Genomic DNA, 18,113 nt, shown 5'->3' with positions numbered 1-18,113 from the left:
GTGGTGGTGAGCCGCCTTCTTGAACCGCTGCAGTCCGTGTGGTGAAGGTTCTCCCACAGTGCTGTTAGGGAGGGAGTTCCTGGATTTTGACCCAGTGACGATGAAGGAACGGCCGATATATTTCCAAGTCGGGATGGTGTGTGACTTGGAGGGGAACGTGCAGGTGGTGTTGTTCCCATGTGCCTGCTGCCCTTGTCCTTCTAGGTGGTAGAGGTCGCGGGTTTGGGAGGTGCTGTCGAAGAAGCCTTGGCGAGTTGCTGCAGTGCATCCTGTGGATGGTCCACACTGCAGCCACAGTGCGCCGGTGGTGAAGGGAGTGAATGTTTAGGGTGGTGGATGGGGTGCCAATCAAGCGGGCTGCTTTGTCCTGGATGGTGTCGAGCTTCTTGAGTGTTGTTGGAGCTGCACTCATCCAGGCAAGTGGAGAGTATTCCATCACACTCCTGACTTGTGCCTTGTAGATGGTGGAAAGGCTTTGGGGAGTCAGGAGGTGAGTCACTCGCCGCAGAATACCCAGCCTCTGACCTGCTCTTGTAGCCGCAGTATTTTCGTGGCTGGTCCTGTTAAGTTTCTGTGCGCAAATTGGCTGCCGCGTTTCCTACATTACAACAGTGACCACACTGCGAAAAAGTACTTAATCGGCTGTGTCGCGCCCTTGAGACGTCCTGAGGTGGTGAAAGGAACTATTGAAACGCAGTTGGAGATTTCCACCATTGGCGGCCGTGCCTGGGCCCTGAGCTCTGGAATTCCCTCCCTAGACCTCTCTCGCTCTCTCCTCCTTTAGGACGATCCTTAAAACCTCCCTCTTTGACCGAGCTTTTGGTCACCTGTCCTAATATCTCCGTATGTGGCTCGGTCTCAGGTTTTGTCTGATTTATGCCCCAGGGAAGGGCCTTGGGGGACGTTTCACTGCATTGAAGGCGCTGTATGCAAGTCATTGTTGTGTCATGTTGTATCTGTGCGCCAGATCGAAGGAGAGATTTTCTGATCAGGAGGAAGAGACTGCTTACCAACGGCCCGCACATTGAGAAGCATTGTCGAGGAATCCCTGAAGCAGCTGGGGGCGCAAAGATTTCAAGGAATTGAAGGAAAAAGCCTTGGACTGCCTCATCCAGCACTGCACCGAACAACCTGCTGCAAGTTTCATCTGTCAGATTCTGTGCCAAATGCATAAGCCCAGGGTAAGAGCCCTCTGTATCGCCAGGTTCAGAAAGGAGCTCCCTCGGCCAAAGATCAGGTGAAAGGGAGGCCTGGTGCGCTGCTCGACCGTGTGAGGCACCGATCGTTAACGTCCCAAGGCGCCCTCACACGCTGGCAGGATTCGGGGACGAGAGTCAAGGGAGGTGGACTTTGAAGAGGGTTTTGAAAGTATTTCTCTCACTCTCTCTCTCTCTCTCTTTCTGTCTCTGTCTCTCTTTCTCTCTCTCTCTCTATCTCTTCAGTCATTAAAGAGAATAGAACAGAGTGTGCCCTGTCAGAAGTGATTCAAGATTGTGGGTTAGAACTGCATCAGCTCCGGTTCCAGGACTGTGGGCGTTGAGAGAGCGCCAGAGTGAATCATAGAATCATACAGCACAGAAGGAGGCCATTCGGCCCATCGGGCCTGTGCCGGCTCTTTGAAAGAGCTATCCAATTAGTCCCACACTCCCCCCTGCTCTTTCCCCACCGCCCTGCACTTTTTTTTCCCTTTTCAAGTATTTATCCAATTCCCCTTTTGAAAGTTATTATTGAATCTGCTCCCACCGCCCTTTCAGGCAGTGAATTCCAGATCAGAACAACTCGCTGCGTAAAAAAAATTCTCCTCGTCTCCCCCTCTGGTTCTTTTCCCGATTATCTTAAATCTGTGTCCTCTGGTCACCGACCCTCCTGCTCACCGGAAACAGTTTCTCCTTATTTACTCCATCAAAACCCCTTCATGATTTTGAACACCTCGATTAAATCTCCCCTTAACCTTCTCTGTTCTAAGGAGAACAACCCCAGCTTCTCCAGTCTCTCCACATAACTGAGGTCCCTCATCCCTGGTACCATTCTAGTAAATCTCCTCCGCACCCTCTCCAAGGCCTTAACATCCTTCTTAATGTGCAGTGCCCAGAATTGAACACAACACTCCAGCTGAGGCCTAACCAGTGTTTTATAAAGGTTTAGCATAACTTCCTTGCTTTTGTACTCTATGCCTCTATTTATAAAGCCCAGGATCCCGCATGCTTTCTTCAACAGCCTTATCGACTTGCCACCGTCAAAGATTTGTGTCTGTGAACCCCCGGGGTCTCTCTGTTCCTGCAGTTAGGGAAAGGATGTCCTCGCTTATAAATTTATAGGTTATTCCACAAGAAAACAGCGTTCAAAAGCATTTATTAGCTTTCATAGGAAATAAGCATACAATGATGGTCATTATTACCAAAATATACAGATGAACAATGTTAACCATTAATAATTACACACATACCCTCAGATTACACTTACAATACTACGAATTATCGGAGAATTGACTGTGTCACAGGTTTCGAGCTGGAGCGGATCGACCGGCAAAGCTCTGTGCAATTCTGAAGTATCGATTTCTAACGTTCCCTCTCTTTCTTTCACTCTGGCTACGTGAGAAAATTATTAACTCATCCAATTATTGGTAGTTCAGGTTTAACAAGAATAACTACCTTAACTTGACTCGCACTCCCTCGATGGCGGGTGCCTTCTCGAGGCTGCAGCTCACAAAGACATTTTGATGGCCTCACCTTACCAGCTGTCCGGCTGGAATCCCCTTTCCCAACTGAACATTGCTAACAGAATCAAAAGCAAAATACTGCCTGACTTGCTGAGTATTTCCAGCATTTTGTGTTTTTAATGCCGACAGAGACTCACTCCCAAGTTAAAGTTAATATCAAGAATTTAACCGTTTCCTTACACCGTTTAAAATCGTACCGTTTAGTTAATGTTGCGTCGTCTCATTCTTCCCAGCAAAATGCATCACTTCACACTTCTCTGCATTAAATTTCATCTGCCACGTGTCTGCCCGTTTCACCAGTCTGCCTATGGCCGCCTGAACTTTTACTGCAAGGCGGTGGGGGAGGGAGTGGAGACCTGTTTTTCTTTCATTCTCTCATTTTAGTTAAATAAAATCTGGAATTAAAAAAAAAACTAGTATCAGTGATGATGGCCATGAAACTACCGGATTGTCGTAAAAACCCATCTGGTTCACTAATGTCCTTTAGGGAAGGAAACCTGCTGTCCTTACCCGGTCTGGCCTATTTGTGACTCCAGAACCACAGCAACGTGGTTGATTCTTAATCGCCCTCTGAAATGGCCTAGCAAGCCACTCAGTTGTCAAGAAGGCGGCTCACCACCACCTTCTCAAGGGGCAATTAGGGATGGGCAATAAATGCCGGCCTCGCCAGCGACGCCCACATCCCATGAACGAATAAAAAAAATGTTCTTTGTCTGCCTTCCTCTCCTCTCTTTCCCTTCCTCATCCTCTCTCTTTTCTCTCTCTCTTTGTTTTCTCTCTGCCTCTCTCTCTGTCTCTGTGTGTGTGTTTCTGTCCCTTGCTGTGTCTGTGTCCCTCTGTGTGTGTGTCTCTCTCTCTTTCTATGTGTGTGTCTCTGTCACTCTCTTTCTGTGTCTTTGTGTGTCCCTCTCTCTGTGTCTGTGTGTCTCTCTTTCTGTGTGTGTATCTCTGTGTCTGTGCCGCTCCCTTTCTGTGACTTTGTGTGTGTCTCTCTCAGTGTGTCTGTGCCAGTCTCTCTCTCTCTCTGTGTGTCAGTCTCTCTCTCCGTCTGTGAACACGGGACCAAGTGTTGGGGGATAAAGCTCGGACTGTAATGGAGACCCCATCGCTGTGTTAAGAGCATGTATCGGTGCCACTTGTTACTGCTGAACGGTTTTAAGTGAACTATTGTTCATCGTGTCGCAGGTGAATGCTGAAATGATGATGGAAGGTATCAAAACGGATAAGGAAAAAGTGAAAACAGTATTGGTGATGGAATTGATGCTGTCTAAGGCTGTGTATCTCACTCAGTGAAAGGCCGCAATTGCTCAGCGCTGACATCAGGGTCATACAGCCCCCTGGTACCTCGCAGATTACTTTGCACAGGCTTGCCTGTGGTTCAGGGTCTAAGCAAGGGGTTGGATTCGACTGGGTGGGATATTAAAGGGTACAGGGAGTGATTCTCCCCACATTCAGCTCTATCACTGTGAGGTTAAAAAGCACTGATGTTAACCAGAATAATCATTTCTGATATAAGATTAAAGCAGCTCTTCTCAGCCCCCAGTTAGGAATATCTGTACCATTTGGAAGGGAGTATGTACAATTTATAATTCACTGTGTGCGTTATTTGCTGGCAAGCAACAAGCTGCTGCTTGAGATCTTCATCCGGGTTCGTGGGGGGAGGGATTAAAGACCGGAAACGCGTCACTGAGAATACGGTCTATCTGTGGTACGGGGGGGGGGACCGGAAGTGACGCGAAGGGGGTTGTTTGGCGCCGAAAGTTGCCGTGGAGACGGCGCGAGAGAGGCGGTTGGCGGTTGGGCGCGAGACGGGGCCCGGACCCTGAGGTAAAGTCGGAGGGAGAACCGCGGGGGAGGGAGGCCGCTGAGGGGTGTTTGAGGAGACTTCGGGAGAGAGGAGCCGACCCGGGAGGGAGGAGGAGGAGGAGGAGGAGGAGGAGGATGGGTTGAGGAGAGTGGGGGGGTTGAGGAGAGGGGGGGGGTGAGGGTTGAGGAGAGGGGGGGTCCCGAGGGGTGGGGGTGGGGGTTGAGGAGAGGGGGGGTCCCGAGGGGAGGGGGTGAGGGTTGAGGAGAGGGGGGGTCCCGAGGGGAGGGGGTGAGGGTTGAGGAGAGGGGGGGTCTGGAGGGGAGGGGGTGAGGGTTGAGGAGAGGGGGGGTCCGGAGGGGAGGGGGTGAGGGTTGAGGAGAGGGGGGGTCCAGAGGGGGTGAGGGTTGAGGAGAGGGGGGGTCCCGAGGGGAGAGAGGGGGTGAGGGTTGAGGAGAGGGGGGTCCCGAGGGGAGGGGGTGAGGGTTGAGGTGAGGGGGGCGAGGGGATTGGAACTCTTGAGACTGAGACGGGTTGATTTTTGTGGGGTATCGAGGGATATGGAGTAAAAACGGGTAAATGGGGTTGAGGTACGGATCAGCAATGGTCTGACTGAATGGCTGAGCAGGCTCAAGGGGCTGAATGGCCTCCTGTTCCTGTGAGTTCCCCTATCCAGGAGTGTGGGAGGGGGTCATGCACGCCTCCTCGGATTTGGGAGCTGGGTTGAAGGTTTTTCTCTGTGTGTTTGGAGGGAGAGTGTTTACGAGCAGAGGAAAGTCTAAATTTATCTTTTATTTGTGACCAGGTGACTGTTTAAAGGGACCAGCGCTGGGCTTGGGGTCACTTATTCTCCCAACGGGCTCAGCATGGTGAGTATGTCTTTAACAGTTTAATCTGTTTATGATCACGGACAGTCATATTTAGGGCAGTGGTCTCCCTCACCCGCCCATTTGCAGGCTGCCTCCCCTTCTCCGAGCCCAATGACTCAATTGACTCCCAGCCTTGATATTTTTTTGGGGGAGAGTTTTCCAGATTTCCACTCCCCTTTGTGTGAGAAAGTGCTTCCTGATTTCACCCCTGAACGGCCTAGCTCTAATTTTAAGGTTATGCCCCCTTGTTTTGGATTCCCCCCACCAGAGGAAATAGATTTTTCTCTCTCTACCCTCTATCGAATCCTTTAATCATCTTAAATACCTCAATTAGATCACCCCTTAATCTTCTATACTTGAGGGAATACAAGCCCGGTCTATGCAACTTGTCCTCGTAATTTTAGCCCCAGTGTCATTCTGGTGAGTCTGGCAATGAAGTACGGTTAGGCAAAGCCACAGGCATTTTGCACACAGTAAGATCGCACAGCCGCCATGAGCTGGGTGACCAGTCAGTCTATTTTTGGCGGTGTGAGTTGAGGAGAGAACCTCCCTCCTCCTCCTCTTCAAACCGTGACAACTGGACCAGGCAGGCGGGGCCTTTGGGTTTAACGTCTCGCCCCGAAATACGGCACATCTGACAACGCAGCACACCCTCTGCTGCACTGGAGGTGTCGGGCTAGATCACGTGCTCCAGCCCGAGAGTCTTCTACTTCAGAGGCGGGGGTGCTGTCTTCAGTTCCATGACCGTAATTTTGGCGCCTCTGAATTATTTGCCAAATGCCATGGGAGAGGGTGAGTGCTGCCCTCCACAACGGTCGATAATGGACTTTTCACTTTGTTTATGGGGGACAGTAATACCCCCACCCACCCCAGTCTGTGCTGAGTGAGCTGATACCAGCTGAGGCAGCAGTCAAGTCTCGCCCTCGTTGCCTGTGCGCTGAGGAGGGTAAAAAGCAGTCGGCTTTCCCTGGCCCTCATCGTGGCCCGATGAGGCACTAGAAGAGGCCTGGGTTTCTGAGGAGCTGGACCCCAGCAAGAGTCAGTACCTGCAGGCGATGGGGGCGGGGGAATGGAAGTTTGGGTAGAAAATGCCACTTTTGGACGCTGAATTTGATCTTGTTTTTTGTCCCCCCTCTTTCTCTCGCAGGATCTACAGGACGAGGTTCTACAAGAGGTGAGTGTATCCTCACTGCAAGTAACAATCAGTGTGACAGTCTGATCTGAACGAAATTTATTCACTTCAGATTGCCTCTGCTAACTTTTTTTGGGTTCTCTAGTGCAGCAGTAGTGTGATGTAATTGCTGCTGAATGTTCCCTTCTCTGACGTACAAATGGGAACAAAGAACCAAATAATTTTTAAAAAAAAGAACCTCTTTATCATTTACTAGAATGGTTCCAGGGATGAGGGACTTCTGTTATGTGGAGAAACTATAGAAGCTGGGCTTGTTCTCCTAGTAGAGAAGGTTAAGGGGAGATTTAATAGAGCTGTTCAAAATCGTGAAGGGTTTTGATACAGCAAATAGGGAGAAACTGTTTCCAGTGGGCAGGAGGGTCGGTAACCAGAGGACACACAGGTTTAAGATAATCAGCAAAAGAACCAGAGGGATCGAAGATTTTTTTTTCGCAGTGAGTTATGATCTGGGACACACTGCCTGAAAGGCTGGTTGAAGCAGATTGAATAGTAACTTTCAGAATGGGATTGCAGCATTCACGCCGTGCCAGATGGGATGGGCTGAGTGCGCCCGCTCTGTCAGCAGTGGCTCAGTGGGTCGGACTCTCGCCTCTGAGTCTCAAGGTCGTGGGCTTGAGCCCAGAATCCAGCGCGGCACTGAGGGAGCTCCGCACTGTCGGAGGTGCTGTTAAACTGAGGTGGACGTAAAAGATCCCACGGTACTGTTCGAAGAAGAGCAGGGGAGTTCTCCCCAGTGTCCTGGGGCCAATATTTATCCCTCGGCCAACACCATCGAAAACATTCTAATTGGACATTTACCTTGTTATTGTGGGATCTTGCTGTGCGCAAAATTGGCTGCCGCGTTTCCTACATTACAGCAGTGACTACACTTCAAAAGTACTTAATTGGCTGTGAAGCCCTTTGGGACGTCCCGAGGTGGTGAAAGGCACAGTGGAAAGGGGAGTTCTAACTGGTCTTTGCCTGTCCTGTAAACTGGTGTGTTGTATGTTGCTCGCTCCATTTTGATCTGTCCCTGTGTGTAAAGTGTGCGCCCGGCTGCTTAACCTTGCGGTTCTCGCGGTTTCCAACAGGCCGAGGACCTGGCCAAGCGCTCGGCGCTGTATCAGAGCCGCCTGCCCCCGCCCCTCGTCAACCACTCGCGGCTGTCGGCCGTGGCAGAAGACGAGCTGCTGGATGAATGCAACGAGATCTGGAAAGAACTGGGCGAGGTAAGAAAGTCGCAGCCTTTCCTCCCGCTATTTGTGTTTTTAGCAATCGTTGCCCTGCTCTTTTTTTCTCCCCTCCCCCAACTAACTTACTCCCTCTTTCTCACCACACCCCCCGCCCCCCCAGCCAGTCTTGATTCTAACCAGCGAGCGTTGGTGGGGGCGGGGTGAATATTGCAGCCAAACGCAGTCTTGTATTGCTGGAAGGTGAATGTTGGTTGAGGAAGAGTTTGGGCTTAAAAGTGATGCCCTCTGTGGTTGAATGGCCCACCCACTACAGCACAGAAACACACCATGCTTGTGTGTTTATGCTCCGCACGAGCCTCCTCCCTCCCTACTCCATCTCACCCTATCACCCTATCCTTCTATTCCTTTCTCCCTCGTGTGTTTATCGAGCTTCCCCTTAAATCCATTGATTCTATTCCCCTCGACCACTCCATGTGGGAGTGAGTTCCACATTCTCACCACTCTCTGGGTAAAGAAGTTTCTCCCGAATTCCCCGATTGGATTTATTAGTGACTCTCTCTCTTATATTTATGGCCCCCTCGTTCCGGTCTCCCCCCACAAGTGGAAACACCTTCTCTACGTCTCCCCTATCGAGCCCATGTTCGGAGAGTTCATTCGGTGGCGACTCTGCGTCTCTGCACCCATTTCCCCGGCGGGTTCCGCCATGTTTGCCGTGCTAACCTCGTCTCCCGAATCTTCAGTTTCAGAACAAGCTCACGCTTGCCGACGCGAGAGAGGTGGTCCAGAATCCGGAAAATCCGGTGAGTCCCTTTCAACAGCAACGTCTTTCCCCCCCCCCCCCCACCACCCCGCACCCCTGTTTCAGAGGAGGGGCAGCCAAGCTGCCACCGGCCCTTTCTGTAACGCGTAGACCTCCGGTGGCACTGCCAATACAAGTCACCCGGTGAGCGGAGCAATCGCCCCGCGCACGCCAGAGAAGCTCGGGAAGCAGGATAGCCATCGGCTGTGATCAGGTCAAGCAGCCCAGGTACCGGGGGGTGGGGGGCAGTCACTGGGTTGGACAGTTACCCCCGCCCCCCCCCCCCAACCAGCGAGAGACGCCATCTCCTGCGACCTGTCCGTGAGGACCAGCTGCTGACTGCTTCCTAACTGAGATAAGCAGAGCTCTTCCGAATTCTGACCGATGTTTGTTTTTCCGGCCCCGACAGCTCGCTGTACTGTTGGCTCGAGAGAGAGCCCTCCTGGCGGAGCTGAGCGTGCAGAAGAACAGAGTCCCCAAACGTAAGTAGAGAGTGAGGCCTTGGCTAGAAACGCTTTAACTTGCATTTCTACAGCACCTTTCACAACCTCAAGATATCCCAAAGCGCCTCACAGACAACAAAAGTACTTTTTTTGACGTGCGGTTACTGTTTTAGTGTAGGGAAATGCGGCAGTCAATTTGTGCATAGCAAAGTCCCACAGACAGCAATGTGATAATGACCAGATCATCTATTTTAGCATTGACTGAGGGATAAATATTGGCCCCAGCACACATGGGAGACCCCTTCGAAATAGCGGCCGTGGGATCTTTTACGTCCACCCAAGAGGGCAGACGGGGGCCTCGGTTTATGTCTCATCCAAAAGACGGGACCTCTGACAGTGCAGCACTCCCTCAGTACTGACACTGGGCAGTGTCCGGCCTGGATTTTGTGCTCAAGTCTCTAGAGTGGGGCTCGAACCCATGACCTTCTGACCTAGAGGCGAGAGTGACCACTGCTGAACCAGTGGTGTTGGCTTTGTCCCTCTCTTAGAACAATATGAGCACCTTGGGATGTTTAAAGGCCCTATGTAACTTGCTGCAACTCGTCCTTTTAATCTGCCTCGTCGTCCTCTTCTCTTCTCATCCCCGCCCCAATGACTATCGATGCTCGTACTGTAGGGTTTGGCCCGGCCGGTGCAGCGTGACGGAGCTGTCTTGTAGACAGGCTGCCGAAGTGGAAACCCACTAACCGCGTGTCGTTTACCGGCGACGATGTCACTCCTGCTGCCGTGGGAGTTTGCCGCACACACTAAACGGGGAGCCTCCTGAATCTTGCCAGTTTTTTCTTCATTGCCCCACTGAAGCAGCTGACTCCTCGCTGTGGATGGGAGGGAGTCTGTTCTAGCAGGGGTCACTATAAACAGGACTCTTTACTGATTTATTTCCCCCCCGCCCCCCCACAACTAACCCAGAGACACTAAGGCCACTCGTAATACCCTTGGGATCAGCCCAGAGAGGGCCTCGTTCACTCAGTGGGCCTCTCCGGTGAATGATGGGGGAGGGGGGCTACCACACTATTCCTGCAACATTAACCAGCTGGCAAGTTAGTTGTTTGAGCCCCTTTTGTGTTCTAGATTCACAGGAGGAGGCCATTCGGCCCATCGTGCCTGTGCCGGCTCTTTGAGAGAGCTGTCCAATTAGTCCCACCCCAACCTCCTCTTTCCCCACAGCCCTGCAATTTTCTCCCCTTCAAGTATTTATCCAATTCCCTTTTGAAAGTTATTATTGAATCTGCTTCCACCGCCCTTTCAGGCAGCACATTCCAGATCAGAACAACTCGCTGCGTAAAAATAAATTCTCCTCCGCTCCCCCTCTGGTGCATTTCCCAATTATCTTAAATCTGTGTCCTCCGACTATAGGCTCGTAAAATAACTTTAACCACCTGTTATCTCCATGGTTATCCTGTGTTTTACCTTCTGCAGCATTGCCCATCAATCAGGAGGTGCTGACGTGTTTGGGGAAGCAAGAGGTGAGCTAATTTTAACAAGAATTTCATCATCACCATTTGTGACAAAGTACAGTGCGGGTTACAGCCGTATTTTAGTGTATCTGGGAGTGTTTGATGGGACAGTGTAGAGGGAGCTTTACTCTGTATCTAACCCTGTACCTGCCCTGGGAGTGTTTGTTGGGACAGTGTAGAGGGAGCTTTACTCTGTATCTAACCCTGTACCTGCCCTGGGAGTGTTTGATGGGACAGTGTAGAGGGAGCTTTACTCTGTATCGAACCCTGTACCTGCCCTGGGAGTGTTTGATGGGACAGTGTAGAGGGAGCTTTACTCTGTATCTAACCCTGTACCTGCCCTGGGAGTGTTTGATGGGACAGTGTAGAGGGAGCTTTACTCTGTATCTAACCCTGTACCTGCCCTGGGAGTGTTTGATGGGACAGTGTAGAGGGAGCTTTACTCTGTATCTAACCCGTGCTGTACCTGCCCTGGGAGTGTTTGATGGGACAGTGTAGAGGGAGCTTTACTCTGTGTTTAAGTAAGGTTCCACACTGGTCAAATGCTGAGTTCCTATAATGAAATGTGAAACCTGAAGCTGCCTTTTTGTATATTAGTTACAGAATGCGGACAAACAGCTGGAGATGATCCTCTCTTGTGTTCGAACGAAGAAGAAGTCCCTACAGGAGCAGTTGGAGCGGTATGTCTATGACGTTTTAAAGATAATCCAGCGCTCCCTGCCCCTCTCTCTTCCACCCCCCCCAACGTGGCTCAGGGTGTGAGTATCCCTAGTGTGGTACTGACCAGGGAGATTCCAGGTACCATTCCCAGTCTGGGCAGTGACTGGGGCTTAGAGTTGTTGATCTCTGGTAGGAGGGGGAAGAGGGACATCAGCTGGGTGTCTGGCTCCAGATTACGGTTTTGTCAGAAGTCGGGTTCAGATTCTGTTCATCCAGGGTGCTTTTCTCTAGAAATGTGAAGGCTGAGGGGTGAGCTGATAGAGGTCTTTAAGATTATGAAGGGGTTCGATAGGGTCGATGTAGAGATGTTTCCACTTGTGGGGGAGACCAGAACTAGGGGGCCATAAATACAAGAGTCGCTAATAAATCCAATCGGGTAAAGAAGTTTCTTCTGAATTCCCCCGAGTGGTGAGAATGTGGAACTCGCTCCCACATGGAGCGGGAGAGGCGAATAGCATCGATGGATTTAAGGGGAAGCTCGATAAACACATGAGGGAGAAAGGAATGTGCTGATAGGGTGAGATGAAGTAGGGAGGGAGGAGCATGGATCAGTTGGGCCGAATGGCCCGTTTCTGTGCTGTAAATTCTATGTAGTTTGACACCGTCTAACAGCTCTATGTGGTTGGGGAGTAAATGTGGGGGGAGTGGGTCGTAATAGTCCCTCCAGTACAGTGCAGCCTCGGTAAATGGCAACAGGAGAACCGAGGGTGGAGTTGAGGGAGATCTTGGGATGTTCGTGGACACACAACAAACAGGCCCGGTCACAGCGGAGTTGTGCAGCCCAGTCAGTGGAGGACCAGTTGGAGCAAGTGGTGATCGAACCGTGCAGGGCATACCTTGTCTACTGTGTGCACTTCTGGTCACCGAGACACAAGGGAGACGCCCCGGTCGCAGAGTGAGAAGAGCCAGGAGGCGACTAGACTAGACTAGACTAGACTAGACTAGACTAGACTAGACTAGACTAGACTAATTTGGGCTCTTCACTCGTGACAGTTTGTGTATAAAACGGGATGGAAAAGACAAGCCCAGGATACAACTTCAAACTAAACTGTGACAGCAGGACGAGGAGGGCGCAGGGGCAAAGGGTGATATCGGACTGAGGGCAGGACGTTCTACACGCACGCACACACGCGTCTTCGTCCATACCCGTGATGTGCCCCTGTGTATAACGCAGCTCGCCCATACGTGCCTTGTCATCTCCCTCCCCCCGCAGGGAACAGAAGTGGCTGCAGGAGCAGCTGGAGTTGGAGAAAACCCTGCAGGAGAAGCACGAGGACCAGCAGCAGAATTTCCTGACTCTCTCCGAAAACAGGTGGGAGCCCCTCGCTTGAAGATTCGACCGGGCACAGGTTCTTTGTTGTTGACGAGTGTTGCTTCTGTTTTCCCCCACGCTGGCCAGTCCCCTCTGTGTGAGCCTGACAATATCGTAACAACCAAAAGAAAAGCATGGGATGAGAACAACAACTTGCATTTGTACGGCGCCTTTAACGTAGTAAAACGTCCCAAGGCGCTTCCCAGGAGCGTTGTCAGACACGCTTGTACACCCTGGCTCTCCCATTACTACACCCAGCTCCTTTTAATATCGACGTGGCTCAGTTGGTAGCACTCTCGCCTCCCGGTCAGAAGGAAGGCTGTGTGTTCAAGTTCCAGAGACTTGAGCCCATAATCCAGGCCGACATTCCCCCCGGTGCAGTACTGTGGGAGCACTGCACTGTCGGAGGTGCCGTCTTTCGGATGAGACGTTAAACCGAGGCTCCACCTGCCCGTTCAGGTGGATGTAAAAGATCCCACGGCCACTACTGGAGGAGGGGAGGTGGGGGGGTGGTGGTGGCGTTCTCCCCGGTGTCCTGGTCAACATTCCTCCCTCGGTCAAAACCCCGCTGACTGGTCGTCGTCCGTCTCAGCCGCTGTTTGTGGTGCCTTGCTGTGTGTAAATTTTCTGGTCCTGGGGTTTCTGCCCCCACTCTGTCTCCCCCCCCCCCTCTCCTAGTGTGATACAGAAGATGAAAATGAAGATGGAAAAGGTGACCTTGGAGAAGGAGAATCTTTTGACAGCCCTGGGGAATTTCTTGGATGTGCATTATCCTCCCCCCAGTGAGGTGGAGGCCACTGGGAAGAAGAAGGTAAGCCGGGAGGGACCTGTCTCTTTTTTTTAAAATTTCCCTTTGTTGAGCAGTCAGCTGTCTGAAAGGTGGAACAGTCTGTGGGGCCGGCTGGTCTTTCCCCGCCTCTCGATCTCGTGTGTAACCCCATCCCCGTGTTTGAGGCTCCAAACCTAACTAATGGGAAACTCACACAGGGAGAGGCTCTACGTGTTCTGGAGCGCGCACTCTTTCCCTGTAGGGACACCCCCCTCCCCCTGCCACTTGCCTAAACCCAGTGTGGTAAGGGTTATGGACCCCCAAGTGTGTGCAGGAGCACAGCTGGAGTTTAACCAGCTCAAACCATGCAGGTTACCAGCACAACTGTGGCCTCCCACCCTCCCACCACCCGGCTGGGATCAAATAACACAGCACAGAATGGGGATGGAACTTTCGTGCCTCCTGGTCTGTGTGGCTCTTTGTAACACCGGGTGGGGCATTTACTGACCGACCCACTGGGGCTGCTGCTTTTCTGTTGTGTGCCCACCCCGGGGTCTTCATTAATCTCCCCTTAACTTTCTGTTTTCAGAGATTGGCTCCCAAGAGAGGTGAAAATACTGCCAACTTGATAACATTCCACGAGATTCTCGAGGTGAGGCAGGAGAAACCGCACAGTATTGGGGGTGGGAGGCGGGAGGGTGGCAGGCAGTAGGAGGTTTGGACTAGGGCTGTTACTCCTGTTGATTGCAACATGAAATGAGATGGGGCTCATCTCAGCCCAGCTCCTGGTGTTTGCCCCTCTCCCAGCAAGGACGTAAAAGCGGCCGCTGTGGGAAATGGAAAGGCAGCAGGGGGCCTCCTTTTGTGTAGGGGCTTTACTCTGTATCTAACCCGTGCTGTACCTGCCCAGGGAGTGTTTGATGGGACAGTGTAGAGGGAGCTTTACTCTGTATCTAACCCTGTACCTGCCCTGGGAGTGTTTGATGGGGCAGTGTAGAGGGAGCTTTACTCTGTATCTAACCCTGTACCTGCCCTGGGAGTGTTTGATGGGACAGTGTGGAGGGAGCTTTACTCTGTATCTAACCCGTGCTGTACCTGCCCTGGGAGTGTTTGATCACCTCTCCGTTATCAGCCTGCTGCTTGGCTCCCATTAGCCTCCATGAAACACCTCAGCGCATTCTGCTGCAGTGGGCTCCTCGCCCGACATCCACATGCTCGCACTCCCCAGGCGGATTCATCGGAGAGCGAGCTGGAGCCTCGCTTTCACCCGCCCCAGCGCAGGAGCTCTGAAATCAGCCAGGCTGGGTCTCGAGCCTGAGATCGGCCTGGTCTTCAGAAATACACTGGACAGCTCAAAGAAAGAAAGACTTGCATTTCTACAGCGCCTTTCATGACCTCAGGACGTCCCAAAGCACTTTACAGCCAATGGAGAACTTTTGAAGTGCGGTCACTGTTGTAATGTAGGAAACGCGGCAGCCAATTTACACACAGCAAGATCCCACAAACAGCAATGTGATAATGAGCAGATCATCTGTTTTTTTAGTGACCTTGGTTGAGGGATAAATATTGGCCAGGACACCGGGGAGAACCTCTCTCTTTCCACCCCCTGCTGTTCTTCCAGTCGTGGCCGTGGGATCTTTTACATCCCACCTGAGAGGGCAGACAGGGGCCTCGGTTTAATGTCTCATCCCGAAAGACGGCCCCCTCCGACAGTGCGGCGCTCCCTCGGCACCGCCCCCTCCCACAGTGCGGCGCTCCCTCAGTACCGCCCCCTCCCACAGTGCGGCGCTCCCTCGGCACCGCCCCCTCCGACAGTGCGGCGCTCCCTCGGTACCGCCCCCTCCGACAGTGCGGCGCTCCCTCAGTACCGCCCCCTCCGACAGTGCGGCGCTCCCTCAGTACCGACCCTCCGACAGTGCGGCGCTCCCTCAGTACCGCCCCCTCCGACAGTGCGGCGCTCCCTCAGTACCGCCCCCTCCGACAGTGCGGCGCTCCCTCAGTACCGACCCTCCGACAGTGCGGCGCTCCCTCAGTACTGACCCTCCCACAGTGCGGCGCTCCCTCAGTACCGCCCCCTCCGACAGTGCGGCGCTCCCTCAGTACCGACCCTCCGACAGTGCGGCGCTCCCTCAGTACTGACCCTCCGACAGTGCGGCGCTCCCTCAGTACCGCCCCCTCCGACAGTGCGGCGCTCCCTCAGTACTGACCCTCCGACAGTGCGGCGCTCCCTCGGTACCGCCCCCTCCGACAGTGCGGCGCTCCCTCAGTACCGACCCTCCGACAGTGCGGCGCTCCCTCAGTACCGACCCTCCGACAGTGCGGCGCTCCCTCGGTACCGACCCTCCGACAGTGCGGCGCTCCCTCGGTACTGACCCTCCGACAGTGCGGCGCTCCCTCAGCACCGACCCTCCGACAGTGCGGCGCTCCCTCAGTACCGCCCCCTCCCACAGTGCGGCGCTCCCTCAGTACTGACCCTCCGACAGTGCGGCGCTCCCTCAGTACTGACCCTCCGACAGTGCGGCCCTCCCTCAGTACTGACCCTCCGACAGTGCGGCGCTCCCTCGGCACCGCCCCCTCCGACAGTGCGGCGCTCCCTCGGCACCGCCCCCTCCGACAGTGCGGCGCTCCCTCGGCACCGCCCCCTCCGACAGTGCGGCGCTCCCTCGGCACCGCCCCCTCCGACAGTGCGGCGCTCCCTCGGCACCGCCCCCGGGGGGGGGGGGGGGGAGTGTCGGGGCCTGGATTATGGGGCTCGAGTCTCGGGAGTGGGGGCTCGAACCCACGACCTGAGATTGAGACCCGTTGAGCAGCGGCTGAAGAGGAAAGGCAGCTGAAGATCTCAGTTGTGGTCCCACTGTCCGCCTGGTGTCTTTGCAGTCGCTGGCTGATTTGTTCTCCGGTGTCTCCCTGCACCATGCCCTCATTCTCTCCCCTCTCTCTCTCTTTCAGCACCTCATGACCAAGTCGATGAAAAGTCCCCAAGACCCTTACGTGGAGGTCAGTGAATCGTTCTGGCCACCGTACGTCGAGGCGCTCCTGCGATATGGGGTGGTCTCCAGGCACCCCGAGGACCCCCACCGAATCCGTCTGGAGGATTTTCACGAGTAGCGGGCGCGGGGAGCTTTTATCCTGACCGGACCTCCCCCTTTCTGCACCCCATCCCCCGACCCTTGCCCAGGCGGCCATTCACAGCGTGCCAGTCTACGTGGTGAGTGTCAGCGGGACGTTCGGCTGTAATGGAACTTCCCGACCCCGTGCTCGCCTGATGTTTGCGCACAGCAGGTGCACTGGACACCCCGTTAGGAGCAGGGGCCCTGTCTTATCAAGTCCAGGGGCGCTGTGATTGATTATAGTGCCCCTGCTGCAATCTAAGTGTGCGGGGCTGCTCGTATGACTCTGATCAAGACCCCGTCACACCCGGGACTTGGAATCAGTCCAGCCCAGGTTGTTTCCTCTCTTTCTCTTTCTCCCTCGGCGCGTGGGGTCCACGGGCAGTGCAGACAAGCAACTCCTTCACGCGTGAGTTTGGACGGTGGATGGCAGCACGTGTGAGGCACCGGAGGGCGGCCGGTTCCGGTGGGCCGGCAGCTGCAGGAGAGGATGGGGGAGCGACCGACCCCCTTCTCTCCACCCCCACCACCCCCCCCAACCGCCGTAGTTGGACCAACTCAGAAACTTCCTACAGTGGGGTCTGTCCGGTGCCCTCCGCCCTTCATGTCCCCCGGTGGGGAGTCGCTCCTGCCAGATCGGCGCATCAACTCCTCGGAGTTGCCCGTGAGTAGCAGTTTCCCCAGCAGGACGTCGCAGATTAAACCAAGAATACCAAGGGTGGAGGCCCCTTTCCGGGCACTGGGGCGAGATCAAATACGGCGGGTGATTGGAGGGAGGGCGGAAAGTGCCAGGCGCACGCGCCCAGAGGACAGACGAGACCGGGTCGCCATCACGGGCACCGATCCTCTGTCCTCGTTCTGAGCCATTGCTGTGTACGCCCCACAGCCGACCTGTATATCGAGTGGTCGATACAGGACTCCCCTGTGCCGACAGTGACTCTTGTGCTGTCGCCCTCTGCCTTTCTGGTTAGACGCACACTGCAATTTTCCCAGCTACATTGAAGCTTGTCCTCTGCACGATGTACTATTCTGAACCGATTGCCTTCATTAAAACTCTTCTTGTATGATTTTTACCCGCTGCATTTTACTCATTTACTCACTTTCGTGCTCGTCAAGATGAGAGGTGTCAATGCAGGGAAATGGCACCAAATGTAAAGCATTTGCAGAGTAAAGCTCCCTCTACACTGTCCCATCACACACTCCCAGGGCAGGTACAGGGTTAGATACAGAGTAAAGCTCCCTCTACACTGTCCATCAAACACTCCCAGGGCAGGTACAGGGTTAGATACAGAGTAAAGCTCCCTCTACACTGTCCATCAAACACTCCCAGGGCAGGTACAGGGTTAGATACACTGTCCATCAAACACTCCCAGGGCAGGTACAGGTTAGATACAGAGTAAAGCTCCCTCTACACTGTCCATCAAACACTCCCAGGGCAGGTACAGGGTTAGATACAGAGTAAAGCTCCCTCTACACTGTCCAATCAAACACTCCTAGGGCAGATACAGGGTTAGATACAGAGTAAAACTCCCTCTACACCGTCCCATCAAACGCTCCCAGGGCAGGTACAGGGTTAGATACAGAGTAAAGCTCCCTCTACACTGTCCCATCAAACACTCCCAGGGCAGGTACAGGGTTAGATACAGAGTAAAGCTCCCTCTACACTGTCCCGTCAAACACTCCCAGG

General features: G+C 53.6%; 1 protein-coding gene across 3 annotated transcripts; it reads left to right on the top strand.

Moving 5' to 3' along the window:
* The first annotated feature begins 1,003 nt into the window (after positions 1-1,003).
* cenpk (centromere protein K) lies at positions 1,004-17,493 on the top strand. Of its 3 annotated transcripts, none has more exons than XM_067976217.1 (12): positions 1,004-1,181; positions 5,329-5,392; positions 6,540-6,566; positions 7,655-7,792; positions 8,497-8,556; positions 8,965-9,037; positions 10,478-10,524; positions 11,113-11,195; positions 12,449-12,547; positions 13,226-13,358; positions 13,906-13,968; positions 16,266-17,493. In XM_067976217.1, exons 2-12 carry the CDS (start codon positions 5,390-5,392, stop codon positions 16,422-16,424), a joined length of 885 nt encoding a protein of 294 aa, XP_067832318.1. In that variant the 5' UTR covers positions 1,004-1,181; positions 5,329-5,389; the 3' UTR covers positions 16,425-17,493. The 3 variants fall into 3 exon arrangements, with proteins under 3 accessions (XP_067832318.1, XP_067832317.1, XP_067832319.1); XM_067976216.1 differs by lacking the exon at positions 1,004-1,181 and adding an exon at positions 4,442-4,546; XM_067976218.1 differs by lacking the exons at positions 1,004-1,181; positions 8,497-8,556 and adding an exon at positions 4,442-4,546.
* Positions 17,494-18,113: the final 620 nt, after the last annotated feature.

Source organism: Heptranchias perlo, chromosome 45 (assembly GCF_035084215.1).
Source record: "Heptranchias perlo isolate sHepPer1 chromosome 45, sHepPer1.hap1, whole genome shotgun sequence".
Classification (NCBI taxonomy): domain Eukaryota; kingdom Metazoa; phylum Chordata; class Chondrichthyes; order Hexanchiformes; family Hexanchidae; genus Heptranchias; species Heptranchias perlo.
The sequence above is the reverse complement of the archived record's forward strand: the minus strand, read 5'-3'. Positions and strand labels throughout refer to the sequence as shown.